The sequence below is a fragment of the Lycium ferocissimum genome, unplaced genomic scaffold (assembly GCF_029784015.1).
Source record: "Lycium ferocissimum isolate CSIRO_LF1 unplaced genomic scaffold, AGI_CSIRO_Lferr_CH_V1 ctg17182, whole genome shotgun sequence".
Taxonomy (NCBI): domain Eukaryota; kingdom Viridiplantae; phylum Streptophyta; class Magnoliopsida; order Solanales; family Solanaceae; genus Lycium; species Lycium ferocissimum.
In genome coordinates this window covers 1-15977 of record NW_026717058.1, presented here as the reverse complement: position 1 = coordinate 15977, position 15977 = coordinate 1, and the positions used below count along the sequence as shown (strand labels likewise).

Below are 15977 nucleotides of genomic sequence, written 5' to 3'. Positions count from 1 at the left end.
CCGTATCTTATTCGCCTATAAAGGGTGGCGTTGATCTAACCCATAATGTTCCCCGTCTAGCGGTTTATCCGAACAATATTAAGCATATCTCAAAAACCATGTATGAAATTCGTTAGGCGGATACAAAAACGCAATATTGAAGTCCCCGGAATAAAGAAATTTCAAATAGAGAGCAGTTTCTTCCTAAATTAGTAGTGTGACGCAAATTTAGATTAGTCGAACTAATTATTCCGTATATCAAATAATTAACCGAAGATATAATTCTCAATCCATTTCCGTTTTAAGACAGGGATATACATAGTCAAAATCATAAAACTAGAACTCTCACCACACAGCATTAATTTGAAAGCATAATAATTAGGCAGATAACTCGTGGAGAGGACGACGTGAACTTTTCCCAAACAAGATAATTAATGCAATGTATCTAAAGTAAATCAGCCTTTATTATTTGAAACATTTCTTAGACATTTTAAGATTTGTGGACAGATATAAGTACAGCAAGTCTACTGAAAGAAAGTAAGCATCAAGATTCAAGTGGTTGAGCTTTGAATGTCATTATATTGGACATTTGGACTTTAAATCTTAGCCACAAATTTGATGATCCTGAATTCTCCAGACGACTTTCGAAAACTGATGTATATTTGTGTGAACTTACTTGACTTTTCTAATTAATTGAAGTCATCATTATTGGATAATTTGACTCTTGGATATTTACCAACTACCAAGTGCTCATGGTTCCTTTTTTTTTTTTTCCTTTTTTCTTTCGCTTAAAGTGCTCATGATTTCAACTTGGACCATTTTAGCAATTTTGTGAGTAATTTTCAATACAGAGATAAATCTAAGCTTTTTAACTAAAAGAAGAAAAAATTATGAGAAGAGAGAGGACTATTATACTTATATTTTTATTTTTTACAATATTTTCGTTATAAATTCATATCTAAATCTCTCCTTTTTTTTAAGAGTGGACAATATCACATCATGTTAAGAGTGGACAATATCACATCATGTTAAGAGTATCTTTGGGCCGTTTTAGCCCAACAGCGTGCTCCGAGCCAATGGTTTGGCGGGGCGAGTATGAAGATGGCGGAGTGTGGTGTGGGCGCCACTTAGTGCGCTTTGCCCGTCTATGGCGGTTTACAACCTTTTACCCATAGCTTTGAAGGCGCGTACACAGCCTTTGGGCTTCGGTGACCGTAAATACTCTGACGATGTGGGTGGCACATTGACACGTTGAATCTCTGACCCGTAATGAGTCATGTGGAACTTAGTTCGAGGGGGAGATTGTTGGGTGTGCGAACAAAGTACCACATTGGTAGCTGAAAAGAAAAAGGAGCTACTTATAAGGAGTTGGATACTCTTAATGATGTGAGGCCTTTTGGAGAAAACCGTGCGGGCTTGGTCCAAAGCGGACAATATCACATCATGTTAAGAGTATCTTTGGGCCGTTTTAGCCCAATAGTAGCTTTCCAATACCTTACGAAAATGCGTTAAAGATGAAATTGGTTCTTTGAAATACATAAATACCACCCAACATTAATTAGTTCTTTTCTTTTTCTACCTTAAATTAGTTCTTGATTTTTAAAAGACACTTAAAGTTTGTGGGAGTCCTATAACCTGGCCTTTTGTAATTGTTCAAAATGGTATTAAAACTATCGTTCATGCCATGTGGCAAGTAATTGGCCGTGTTTGACCACGATACGAAGGCATATAGGTTTCATACTATGTAGCATGTATACACTATTAAAAAGTAGAAATAATACGATGACATTTATTTAGTGACAGTTGAAATTAAATAAATGTCAGAAAATAGAGAATTTCTTGATTTTATGAACAAATGTCGTAAAAACAACGATATTTGATGCCAAATGCCGTAAATATATATACATTGCTTTCACTTCATTTATTATTTTATAAAGACTTGTCCCCAAGCTGCTAGGGATGGTGGATCGATAATGCTTGCTAGGTCCTCGTGACTCATTAATTACTTACTGCTTCTTGCCAATTTTATATGGTTGCAATATGGTAGAGACTTGAGCTTTGTATTCCACCTTTTTATAGGTAAGGTGAGCCGTTCAGTACTTTTATAGATGCTCCATGACTTAGTAATTAGTATGGGATATTAAAATTGGCCGATACAAAAGATTAGATTGGCTTAACAATGAATGAGTTTAGAAACCCAATAAGCTCGACACACCATCAACCAGCCAGTCCAAACCAAGGATCAAACGAAAGGAGAACACAACAACAACAACATATCACTTGTAATCCCACAAATGGGGCGTCAGGAGGGTAGAGTGTCCGATAGACTCTCGGCTCAAAAGAAGTATAGCAAAGAAGGTCAGATAAGAATTGACGGAAGTAAAAAAGTCATGGCAGACGAAACAAAAACACGTAAGTTTTAATTAATTTTCATGAATCTTCTTAGCAAGAATATAAACTCGATAAATATGGCTATAGAATAATAAGTTGTTTTGTTTTTCATTTCCAGAGGAGACTTCTGAATTCTATTCCACAAATGCGGCTCCCCTTTTTTTTTTTTTTAATTACATCCATCATTGGATGTGCATCTTATTTCTTCCCGCAAAAACTTACATGATGCACCATTGAGTTCAATGGAACTCTACAAAAGTTACTAGTATAAGAACTAGCATATATACAAAATAGACCTAACTAACGAAGAAATTGGCCTTATCATATCTAATTCTTATACTGGGAATCTGAGACTTATCAAGATGGTATGCTCCTTTTGATATGCCCGGGATTTGTTGCCAGTTTTGAAAGACAAATGTGCCCTCACTGTTAGCGCCCCATTTAGCAAGCCCATCCGCCACTTGATTCGCTTCTCTATAACAATGCTCCACGCTACAATTCATTTGCAACATAGTTTGTAGAACGTCATCGATAACAGTCTTGAGTTTCAAGTTGTTTGTACCCCTTCCCCTAATCATATCAGCGATCAGCCTTGAGTCCAGCTCTAACACACAGTTGGTTAAGCCATTTCGTGCACACAGCTGCAGTCCAAACTTGGCTGCTACACTCTGCCCGGGTGCTGCAGCTGTGCATCTGTCCACCTTAGCGCGTAAATGCGTACAAGGTTGCCTCCATAAATCTCTAATTATACCCCCGTTCTAGTTTGGACCAGCTTCCATCAATGTTGATCTTCACTTTGCCAGCTACGGGTTTAGTCCATAAGACAACTTTCCAGTTGATGTTGGGCCTTAGCTTTCCAACGTGCTCAGCGAAACTCTCGGTATTGACTACCTCATTTGGGAAAGCTTGCTTTAAGGACATCTTGAGATTCCACCATATGTGATTTTCCATTCCTCTGCGCCAAAACTTCCTTTGACTGCCATATTTACAAGAACACCTTTGTTTCCATATTTCCCAAAGGATGATCACAGGGAGGATATGTAGTGTCATTTTATGAACTTCGTTGCTAGTTTTGGATTTCCACCAGTTCTCTAAGTTTCTTACAATGCTCCAGGTTGGCTGCGTGTTGATCCCCAAAGGAGTTCCAAATGTTTTCCAGATCTGTTTGGCCACCGGATTATGTATAAACAAGTGATGTCTTGTTTCGTGCTTTTCATTTGACGACACCCATCACTAGCTGTCACATTAGTACGAACTTGCGCCAAGAGGTATCATCCAAAGGAAGTTTCCTATGGATGATCCTCCATGTAAGGAAAGATATTTTAAAGGGGAGTTTAGAGTGCCATACCTTACTAGTGATGTATTGCTCTTCCTTGTGGGTTCTGATAATTTCCCATGCTGACTTGGTGGAGAAATTGCCATCTATGCCCGGATCCCATATGGCTATGTCCTTTTTGTTGTTGTTGCCTATACGAACTCCGGAGATGCTTCTAATCAGCTGACTAGGTATCACTTGCGAAAGCTCGTCATTGTTCCATTGCCCTTCTTGAAAAAATTCTTTGACTTTGGTCTTGGAATATATGGACTGGTTAGGGACTAACTCGGCTAAGGCACCCTTCCCTGTCCAATTATCCCACCAAAAATTACTTCCTCCTTCATTGATATTCCATATAATATGCTTCTCTGCCTTGTGTTTGATTTTCATAAGCTTTCTCCAAGTATTGGATTGGGGGCCATTAATGGACTTGGCTATAGGGTGTACTCTAGAGCAGTATTTTGCCATGACAAAGTTGGACCATAAGGACTTTTGGGTCCTCAGATTCCACCACCTTTTATAAGCAAAACCATCACTGATATCTTCAAGTCTCTTGATTCCAACCCCTCCTTCCTCCTTGGTATTACACAGATTGCTCCAAGCACTCCAATGATATTTATTTTTGTCATTATTAGCTCCCCAGAAAAAATTAGCAATATGATTTTCGATGAGTTTGAAAGTAGTTTTAGGAGGTGTAAGAGCTGCCAAAGTATATGTAGGAATGGCCTGAAGCACACTCTTAATGAGAATTATCTTGCCTCCATAGGATAGATATTTGCTATACCACCCTGATAGCTTTTTGGTGATCTTGTTGACGACGGATACATCAAGTAGCAAATTTTCCTACATCCCCCGCGCATAAATAGGGCAGCCCAAATATGTAAAAGGGAACTGCTTATCCCTAAAACCAGTATTATCAATGATTCTGTTGATTCTAGAGGGAGAGACTTTTTTTGAAGTGCAGAAAAAGCTCTTGTCTTCATTCACTTTTTGCCTTGAGCTTTTTTTATATTTCCTTACTTTCTTCATGATCACTTTGATGGACTTACTTTTCCCAGCCTTGAATATGACAATGTCGTCCGCATAGGCTAAATGATTAACTTGCGGGCCCTTCTTACTCATGGTGAAAGGGTAGAAATTATTGTTAACATACGACTTGTTAAGAAGCCTAGATAATACTTGAGATCCCAAGATGAATAGAGAAGGAGAGAGAGGATCTCCTTGCTTTAGGCCTTGTGATGATGTGAAAAAACCTGTTCTGTTGCCGTTAATAATAACAGAGTACCATACCTGCGAGATCAGCCTCCATATAATTTCAATCCACCATTCAGAGAAACTAAAATTCCTAAGAACAGTAATAAGAAATCTCCAAGAGAGCCTGTCGTAGGCTTTTGCCATATCGAGCTTGATCACCACATTGCCGCCAAGATTAGGCTGCGTAATATCATGAACAATTTCCTGGGCCAGTAGTACATTATCCGTAATAAGCCTCCCTTGCACAAACCCACTTTGGTTCAACGAAATCATCCTGGGCAGGAGGGGATTAAGCCTTCTTGCAAGAATTTTGGAGATAATTTTGCTTGAGAAGTTGCTTAGGCTGATGGGCCTAAGCTCAGAAAAATTAGAAGGAGAATTGACTTTCGGGACCAAAACAAGGCAAGAATGAGAGAAGAATTTTGTTAGGTTACTTCCTTTAAAGAAGCTTTGAACAAAGTTGACCACATCATCCTTGATAATGTCCCAACATTTCTGATAAAACATGCCGCAGAAGCCATCTGGACCTGCTGAGCTAGTAGGGCTCATATCAAAGATAGCCTCCTTGATTTCTATTTCCTCTGGCGGCCTTAGACGGTAAAAAAGTTATCCTCTTCAGAAATGCATTTGGTAATACAGGAAACCACGGTTTCGTCCACTGTAGGCTCTGGCAAATTGAAAAGATTTTTAAAATGTTTGACAACAGTTTTGCCAATTTTACCTTCGTTCTGAATCCACTTCCCTCTATGATTTTGGATTCTATGAAGATGTAGCCTTCTCCTTCTATCTTTTATGATATTATGAAAGTATCTTGTGTTGGCGTCTCCTTCTTCGTACCACTTTATTTGAGCTTGTTGTTTAAGAAGAGACTCCTGCATAGCCATCCAAGTGACATATTCTGCCTGTCCCTTATTTAACTCAGCCCTGGTTTCTTCGGTATTGTCAAGTGTGTCCATATCTTCTAATCTCTGGACAGTTTCCTCCCATTCCACCATCTTTTGGAAAACATCACCAATGACTTCTTTCGACCAGATACTAAGCTGCCTTCCTAAGTTCTTCAACTTTTGTTGTAGAATCCACATTGGGTTCCCCTTAATATGAATTTCCCATTCCTTCTTTACTATATCATAGAAACCCGGTTGATCACTCCAAAAATTCAGGAATCTAAAATATTTAATACCCTCATTCATATCATCATAGCATTTAAATAGTAGAGGTCTATGGTCGGACCCTGTCCTACTTAAATGCCTAACCACGCTGTTTTGGAATTTGTGAAGCCAACTATCATTAAACGACACTTTGTCCAACCTCTTCCATATCCTTTTGCTTGGTCTTCTGTTATTACACCAAGTATAGGTAGAGCCTATGAAACCAGCATCCTCCATCCCACATCTGTTCATATAGTTAGCAAAATCCACACTCTTGCAAGCCCTGTAAGGTTTCCCCCCGAGTTTCGGAAGCCTCCAAGATCACATTAAAATCCCCCCCCCTCCCCCCCCCCATGCACCAAGCATCCTGCCCGAGAGTCGAGTCGGGATTATCCCACGGCTCTTCTCTTTCGACGCGATACACACAGCATATATCGATGTAATATAGACCCCATTGGCCTCGGAACCATCATCCGGGTAGAGGGTGATTTGTTGGTTTTCGTTGGACACCACAGTAGCATTAAGATGCAAAGACCAGAAACACCGGTCTGCCTTTTTATCTCGTTGCTAATACAATGCTGAAAACCCAAGAATTTTTTGTATCCCTCAATTTTGTTTTTGTTGATAAAAGGTTCAAAGATAGCAACAAACTGAATGTTATTCAATTTTATCAAACTCTTCGATGTGTATGGCCTTTTTTGACCTTACTCCTCTTATATTCCAAAAGAGAGCACTGATCATTAAGATATTATGGACGTTTTTGTTTATGTCCTTCCCTTGGTCACAGGGGCCGAACTTCTTTCACTTTTTTCCTTAGTCTTTCTTTGTTTGCCCCTCCCTCTCTTAACTGGAGAGAGATCACATCTTTGTAGAGCTTCTGTTAGATGTTGTTTTCCTACATCATCTGAATCCCCTTGTTCTGCATCTTCAATTGGGATTTTTTCTGTACTAGCGTCACATTTAGCCAGCCTGTTGTCTAACTCTTCTGCCAATTCTTCCTCCTCTTCAGATTTTTGTTGTTCTTTATAGTTGTTCATGTTTAGATCCACCACAAGATCAATGCCTTTGTGGTTTAAAATTTCAGTATACCTGCTTAGAATTCCATTCCCAACCTCCTCCTCTACTTCATCCTGGCTCTCTTGGCTTTCTATACGTTCCTCCCTTTCCATATTTTCCCTGTTCTCCCCAGATTCAGTATTAATCCGGAGACTTTGATCTACTTCCTTGTAGTTGCCTTCCAAGCTTTCTCGCTTTCCTCATCATGTTATCCATAATCTGCTTGTCACGACCCAACCCCGTGGGCCGCGACGGTGTCCTGCTTGGACACCCGTACGTGCCTACCTAATGATTCGGCGTACCAAACCAGCCTAATTCCGTTCGTACATACATAAATTCATACGGATATAGATATAAGGTGCGCGCACGAACATACATATATACATATATATACATACGAGACACACCGCACGAAGCCGTTAGGGCTATTATATCAGACAGAGTCGCAACTCGCACACGCCTACCTGAACAGTGACAACCCACAACCCACAAACATGTCTACAGGCCTCTAACATACAGAACAGAATCAGAAGACGGGACAGGGCCCCGCCGTACCCAAATGACCATATATACAGAACATACAAACAACAGAAGATATATACCAAAAGTATCGGCTCCGGATCAAAGGAGCACTCTCCAACAGCAGAACAGGTACCTAAGCTGGTGGCGTATCTCGCGGCGCGTCTGTACCGTGGGCATGTGACACGCCCCCCGAAGAACGGGGGTCGATGCGAAGGTGTACCGAGTATGTAAAGCGAAACATAACATACATAGTCATAATAATCGAGTCAAATATGCGGGGCTCGGAAACGACGAGAATCGGGTTCGTAGCTGAACCAGACTTACAGAGTGTGCAGACAGAATCATAATATGTCAGATTTAGGGAATGTAGCGGACGGAGTTTCAATGCAGATCAGAAGTACAGAATGTAGCGGACGAAAGCACAAAGCAAATCAGACACACAGAGAGTGACTATGAGTCGTACCAGAGTTCGAGATACAGAGGTGTAATAAACAGACTCTCGAGATAGAACCGAGAACTCGGAAGTGTGACAAACGGAATCAAAGTTCGAATCGGATTTCCGGCGGAGTGACGAGGAGTCATGATCCAAATCGCCTACTGAAGCTTGTAGAACGAGAATCATGCATGCGAGTCATAAGCATATTCGGACATACATATCATATATCGGATCCCGGCCCTTTAATAAGGGACGCGGTAACGAAACCCGGCCTCGTAGTACGGGACGCGGTGGACGGACAAATCGGATCAAATGCCATCCCGGCCTCCATCCCCATAATATCACATAATCGAGATCATAATCGATATAACGGATCCGCCCGCACATCGAGGGACGCGGTGAACAATGCGGTGAAGTGCACGAATCACGAGAACTTGGCCGGGCGCGGTGAAGGAAGCATTGAGGCATCCACGAAACGTATCCATGAGAAACCATATATATACGGACCGACGTACGGACTTAATGAACCGAAATAGTTCGGAAGATAAGACAAATCGAAATTATCGGATCATAGTTATAATAGGTTCGCATACGTGTCATTTGGGATGGCACGACAGATTATATCGAATCGAGTGTCCGTAGTGTTCCGGATGTCATAACACTTATCATATGGTAGCCAAGAGTTAACTATGAAAATCAAACAAAAGGAGTCAATTTTTTTGCTTTATAAGAACTATCAGGGTTTTGTGGGCCCACCTCGGACCCAACCATAGTGTAGTACGTAAATCATGGATAATAAACCTTAGGGAGTCGTCCATAATCATCTTAGAGTGTTCCGACTCCATTTATGGAAGTTAGGCACATATAGGCAATCTTGCCGACAAAAGGTAAAGGAATAATTCAATCTTACTGAATAGTTTTGAGCTATTTTCAATCTCGGAGTATGAGGAGCAGAAGAGAGATCGAGGCTCGCTTTCAAGCCTGTTATATTCAGAACATGCCAAAGAATGAAGGGCAAGACTTTACATACCTTGGTTTCGCCTTACGCTCGTCCAATCTCAATTCCCGTTTCGTCAAAAGTCCGCAAATGGTTACCTTTTCCAAGTTACTATTCATGAGTTAACATTTCACTCTTGGGTTTATACTTAGCTACCGAAATTTCGGCAGCACCTCCCCTATAAACGTGACGCCCGACAATTTAACTCCTACTAAAAATAACCAACAACAAGCCAACAATAACACCATCACAAATACGATCAACACAAATTACAATATAACACAATTTGTCTACTTTCCGAAGATAATGCAATAATTCTCACTTCGACTTCATACTTTCAAATCAATACCAACTCAAACCATTAAACCTTTATTGATGTTACAAGAATCATAACGACACAACTTATCATGACAAACAAAAACAATTCATTTTCATTCCAATTTTCCATAGCTCACGGCCAACCTCTATATTCCTAACTTCAACCTAACTCCTTCAACTTTCATTTCTAACATGAATTCCATCATAACCACAACTATAACACAACACCAAATTCAACTAATCATAGCCATGCAACTTGCACACACACGCGGCTTACACACTAACAATCACCCTTCCATGATTTTCATTCAATTTCACATACCATAACATATATATATCCTTCTATAACATGAAAAGAAAACATGAAATCCTTGCCTTCTCAATACCATGGCTCACGGCCATGTACCACTTTACACATACACACGGCCATGCACACACACACCACACTCCCTTAATTGTTATCTAATTCTAGTCATTCTAACATGTATACTCATTCCATAACATAAAGGAATAGAATTCATACCTTATTCTTCAATTTTCAACTCGCCGCAAACGTCGTTCTTTTGCTTAACTAATTATACCACGTCGATAAGCGCCTTGAACTTAGTAAGAATTCAAGAAGACACAAATTTTTGAACCAAGGACCAAGGCTCCAAAAATTTTTTCTTCTTCTTCTTCCTTTCTCTCTTATGGCCGAAGGCCTTTCTCTCTTTCTTCTTGATTTTTCCTTTGTTTTCTTGAAACTTCTAAGGCTCCCAATCCTTTTATAATTAATAGGCACATGGAAGAATTAATTAAATCATGGGTTTGAGCTTATAGTTGGCCGCCACCCTTTAATATTGGGCCTCATCTTCCTTTTTTTTTTTCCAAGCCCAATTAGTAGTAAATCTTATTTGATAATTCCCGAAATAAGTTTCCAAAATTTCCAATTTTGTCCTTAGCCTTCCTCAACATCTCCGCATCCATTCTTCCATAACCGCATACACATTTTAAGAAAAATCCAACATAACCTAATTCCTTACAATCAAGGTTAGTTTCAACTTTTCCCAAGTACGCAAAAATGCCGGATATAACACTGCTGTCCTGTGTCATTCAGAGATTGACCAGCTGGGGTAATCTCCTCATTGTTGTTACTGGCTGTGTCGGCAATTTGTTCTGTATCCGCTTCTGCTGGAGTAATCTCCTCACTGTTTTGGGATTCGTCTTGATCCGTCTCCTTCTCCACATTCTTCTTTTCAACTGAACTATGCTGTTTATAACCTTCCTGTTGATTCTTGATCACCTTGAAAGTGACTTTGGTCTTCTTTTTTAGAGCCTTCTTGGTATTATGCTTTTTATTCTTCCTCCTTTTCTTTTGATTTATTCTAAATACCATACTTTCCTTTTCCTTCTCCTTACTGTCCGTATCATTTCCATTTGCATACAGCTCCTCTTCCTGTCCCCTTTCATTGTTGTATTCCTTGGTAGTCTCCTCCACTGCTGCATTTTCCATCACTGCCTTTTCCTTGTTGTTGCTGTTGTTTCTCCCGTCTGTTACATTTCCTTTCTCCCTTTCGATCTGTTCATTGACTTTGCTACTTTCAGCTGTGTGTTTTTTCCCTTTTGCGCTTTCACTTGCCTTTCCATACTCCTCATTGTCTTCGACCTCTGTATGTTTTCCTTTTGCATCTTCCTTCTTCTTTTCAGCATGTCTACATTGCAGTATTGAATGCCCAAGTAGTTTACAATGTCTACAATACTTTGGCACATTCTCATACTCAATTTTTTGAGTGAAGCCTTTTAATGGACTATCATCATCTTCCACTCCAATCCAGACCGAGTCGATTTTTGGCCTAGTCAAATCGATTTCCACTCTAACCTTAGCCATACTAGGTCTAGTCCTGTTTTCAGTAGCTAAATCCATTGAGAGAGGTGTACCAATTGTGTCTACTATTTGCTTCACATAATGCCATGAATGACAGTGTATAGGGAGAGAGGGTAGCAGCACCCAAGCCGGCACTATGGGAGAATCCACATCCGGTCTAAAATTCGGGGTCCACTTCTCAAGCCACATAACTTGACCTTCAATTTCTATAGATCTTCCGTACCAAGTGTTTTTAAAATCCTCTTCGTTGTTGAAATCGAGCATTACGGTCTAAAATCAAAGGCACCTATTTTACAAGTACCTCTTACCGGGACTTTTTCAGCAAACTTAGATCTGATTCTCTCTATTTGAGGCCTTGTCCTTAAGAATTTACCAACTATAGTTAATCTATAGTCTTCAGCCATCACACCATAGAAATCCTTTTTCTTGAAAATCACCGCCGGAATTCCATTATGACTGGAACGTCTAGCTCTGACTTCCGGATTCCCATAGCATTTAATAGTGGGGATGGGTGTTGTATTTGTTGGGGTTGTATTAAGGATTGCTCCTGCGTAGTTGTTCGTTTTTGGAATTGAGGTGTTCCCTTTGCTCGTCTCAGTTTGCTGGGGGATATTTTCCACCGGACGCGCCGTCTCCGGCGATGCCGGCGTCCCCATGGGACGGAGCGTGAGGCTCAGACGCAAGGAGAGAGAAAAATTATACCCGTTGTTTAGAGACGTTCGGTGTTGTACGCAGAGAGTTTTTGTGCACGTAATGCGGCTCCCATTAATTGATTGAATGTGTTGAGAGAGCAACTAAGGTCCAGTCTCTTTAATATACTGTTCAGGGGTCGTTTGGTAGAGAGGTATAGGTTCTATATCCCAAGCACTAATTTTTATATCATGTTTGATAGAAGGTATAAATTTATCCGCTAGACTCTCGGCTCAAAAGAAGTATACCAAAGAAGGTCAGATAAGAATTGACGGAAGTAAAAAAATCATGGGAGACGAAACAAAAACACGTAAGTTTTAATTAATTTTCATGAATCTTCTTAGCAAGAATATAAACTCGATAAATATGGCTATAGAATAATAAGTTGTTTTCTTTTTCATTTCCAGAGGAGACTTCTGAATTCTATTCCACAAATGCGGCTCCCATTAATTGATTGAATGTGTTGAGAGAGCAACTAAGGTCCAGTCTCTTTAATATACTGTTCAGGGGTCGTTTGGTAGAAAGTATAAATTATTCCAAAGAAATTTTTATATCATGTTTGAGGCGATAAATTTATTTTTGTGATAAATTTATACCTTGTACCAAACATGGTACCAAAAATTAGTCCAGTCTTATCCCACTCGGGATTATTTTATACCATCTTTTAGATGGTATAAAATAATCCCAATAGATGATGATAAATTCTAAATTATAATCCCGCAATTTATCTACCAAACGACCCCATTGTTCTCACAGCATTCCTGGTTGGAACATCCAGCTATGTCCTATCTGTGAACATAACAGCCAACAATTTAAAAACAATTACAGTCAATAAATTTCTTTATTTAATTAATACTAGACAGTTGGGAGACAAAAAAAAAAAAAAAGTAAAAATTTATATCACAAAAAAGGTTTTAACTAGAATAAATAGTACTGTAATTTCTTTTAATTTTATGTAGTCAGATATGGCGGCTTGGGAAATGTCAGACTATATATTATAAAAAAGTTATGGAAGACTACCTTTCATGTACATGCGTATGGGTTGTCGGTTAGGAATTATAATTTTAATATTAGAATAGTTTTATTTCTTAATCTTCTTTTTTCGTACTTTTATAGAGTGACACATTTTTATATCTAGAAATAATTAATTTTACATCTTTTATTTTATCCTTAACGAGAAGCTTTTATATAGCCACACAAATATTATGGCTTCTTTAGTACGATAAATTCAAAAGTCTTTTTTTATGCTTAAATTTTATACCGATCGATTTAAACTATGTCACATAAATGAAATTAAGGAACCGTACCTAATAACGGGTACGTGGCGGGAATTTCATATTAGGAAACACATATCCTAAGAGGTCCATTACCAAAAAAAAAAAGTTCAGATACGAAAATAATTAGGAGATCGTAGAGCATAAACTGACAAAAACTTTAATTCTACTTTCTAACGAATTAATCACAATGTTGAAGATGGATATGAACAATTAAATTTCATGGACTATTTTGTCCAAATTGTTTTTCTATTTTCTGAAAAGAATAAATTATGTACACAAAAATCAATTACCATTTCTGCCTAAGCAATTTTTGCTCTTTTCATTCTAGTTCCTAAAATGGATATGAAGATAATAGATTCATAGGTATGCAAGGAGAATTCCTCCATGCCTTACCATGAAATTTGAGAATTTCTCTAGCTCTATCCTTAGCCTTACTACCACAATCAACTTGAAGTATCAAACAAAGCTTTGCCACCACACCTAAACTCAACATCTCTTGAACAACACTTGGTGTTGCTGAAAACTTCGAGATTGAATATAAAATCTTGATAGCTCTTTCACTCCCTACTTTAGAAACCCTAAGGATTTTCTTGGAAACAATGGCTAATCCTCCGGCATGCTTTAATAGTTCAGCTTGACCGTCTGCAGTCTGATAAATTTGATCCAGCAAAATTAGCATCAATTCACAAGCCCTTTTCTCCGATGAATCGAGCAGAAGATCCACCAAAACCCTAACTGCTCCTGCCTCTGCTGCTTTCACTCTGTTCCTCCCAAACGGACACGCTTGCACTAGCACTTGCAATGATGCTTTAGTTGCCTTTGGAGAGATCTCATCCTTCAAGACTTGAATCACTTGAGTGAAGAATTCTTGCTTCAAGCTCAAAATTAGAGTTGGTGCGAATGCTTCGAACATGTCTTTCATTAGCATCACCGCGTAAGTCCTAGACTTGTAGCTCCCCCGTTGCATGACACGTGTCAACGACTCGATGAACTCGCCATTTACACTCATAATGAGTGACCTCAATCCATGTTCAGACAATTTGAGTTGGTAAAGGATGCTTAGTGCTTCGTCTTTAGTACTTGTGAAACCCACTTCATTCGATAATTCATTCGGATCATTTATAAGAGAGGATAAGAACTCTGCTGCCCTTGCGGATTCCATGTAGCGTTTGTTAGCGTTATTCTCAGAAGCGATGGATCTAAGGGTCTTGAGAGATTTCATTTGCATTTTAGGCAATTTCGCTTCTTTGAGGAGCTTTATGATCTGGGGTTTGCTGACCGGAGGCCTCGGTGTAGGGAACCTTTCGATGCCATGGGAAGCATTGAGAGTGCACCATGATTGGATTAACCGCCGGAGAGTGACGTTTGGTGTCAATTCTATGCTTGTGAGTCAAACTATACCACAAAAATTGGTACAGATAAAGGAGAGCATATATATATATATATATATATATATATTTCAAGAAAATATAGTCCTATGGTCAACATTCTTCACTTCATTTGCTGGCAGCTCAAAGGGCAATGATATTCAAAGGAGGAAGATCTGGAAGAAGTAGAAGTAGAAGCCCACAACGAGGGCATGCTGGGGCTAACTCGGCATTGGGTTTCCATATCCCTCTTTCCATCTAATATTAACACAAGATTAATATTCTTGCATGAAGGTATTGGACTAAAGGTGGTTCTTTAAGGAATGTTCCTGTTGGTGGTGGCTGCAGAAAAAGCAGGAGAGGTAAGTCTTCTTCTAGTACAATTCATCATCAACAACATAGCCTTATTTCAAGAAATATGGGACATGAAGTTGTTTTAAATCCCTCTAATATTGATCATCATCAATCCACTAGTAATTCATTGGATCATGATCATCATGGTTCAAGCATTGATCTTGATTTAGTCTATGTAAATTTCTTGAATAGTAATAATTCCAAGGCATCACAACCGGAGGGCCACCAGAATCTTGAACCGCCTTCTAATGATGATTTAATATTGCCTAATGATCGTCATCATCAAGAAGCAGTACTTGTCGCTCCACCATTCGAGTTTTCAAGCATGATAAACGTTCATGACTAGCAATTTAGGCCAAGAATCGCGATTAATTTGCGATGGTGATGGTGTTTACTTTAGTGGGATTCATGAGGAGAAGCAAAATATCATGAATCATAGTGATCTTCATGATCATCACTATGCAACCATGAATGTGAATGCCAATAATATTATTAACCATGATCAATTAAGCAACAATTATATGAGCAAACAACCTTGCAAAAACCAAGCTGCAAAAGTTAAAACGCTCTCCGTTCTTTCCACCAAATGGTAACATCTAACGATAAGCTTTCCCCTCTTTTGGGCGAGTGGTGCTTACGCACCAGCCAATGGGGACGCCGACAGACCCTCAACCGGCGCGTCCTAGGGAGATAACTGCTCCTACTAGCTCTGCGAACCCAACAGGGGAAGCAATTTCCCCAAAACCTGATTATGCCTCTGCCCTAATTGTTCCTGTAAAACCCAAACCCATCGGAAGGAGACTGGGCGACCTCGACAGCGCGACACAAAGTCACCGCGCATAACGGAGTTCCGACGATCGTTTTCCAATCCTCTGATTTCTATGGAGTTATGGCTGAAGAGTGTAAGTACACTATTATAGGTAAGTTCCTTAGAACTCGACCTCAAATTGAGAGAATACGTTCGGTCTTTGCTGAAAAAATCAAGGTTAACGGAGAAGTGACGATAGGT

At 39.4% G+C, this 15977-nt stretch overlaps 3 protein-coding genes across 3 annotated transcripts; all 3 read right to left on the bottom strand.

The window, feature by feature from the left end:
- Positions 1 to 5529: 5529 nt before the first annotated feature.
- On the bottom strand, positions 5530 to 6339 carry LOC132042695 (uncharacterized). Its single transcript, XM_059433221.1, has one exon. It carries the CDS (start codon positions 6337 to 6339, stop codon positions 5530 to 5532), a length of 810 nt encoding a protein of 269 aa, XP_059289204.1.
- Positions 6340 to 10452: 4113 nt separating this feature from the next.
- On the bottom strand, positions 10453 to 11544 carry LOC132042694 (uncharacterized). Its single transcript, XM_059433220.1, has one exon. It carries the CDS (start codon positions 11542 to 11544, stop codon positions 10453 to 10455), a length of 1092 nt encoding a protein of 363 aa, XP_059289203.1.
- Positions 11545 to 13521: 1977 nt separating this feature from the next.
- On the bottom strand, positions 13522 to 14637 carry LOC132042693 (E3 ubiquitin-protein ligase PUB22-like; the record flags this gene model as incomplete). The annotated part of the gene is made up of 1 exon (XM_059433219.1): positions 13522 to 14637. A coding segment is annotated over one exon (1059 nt), but the record flags the coding sequence as incomplete, so codon positions are not given.
- Between the last annotated feature and the right edge of the window lie 1340 nt (positions 14638 to 15977).

Coding starts and splice junctions, on each gene's coding strand:
- LOC132042694 (XM_059433220.1), bottom strand. CDS start 11,544: ATGCTCGATTTCAACAACGAAGAGGATTTTAAAAACACTTGGTACGGA.
- LOC132042695 (XM_059433221.1), bottom strand. CDS start 6,339: ATGAACAGATGTGGGATGGAGGATGCTGGTTTCATAGGCTCTACCTAT.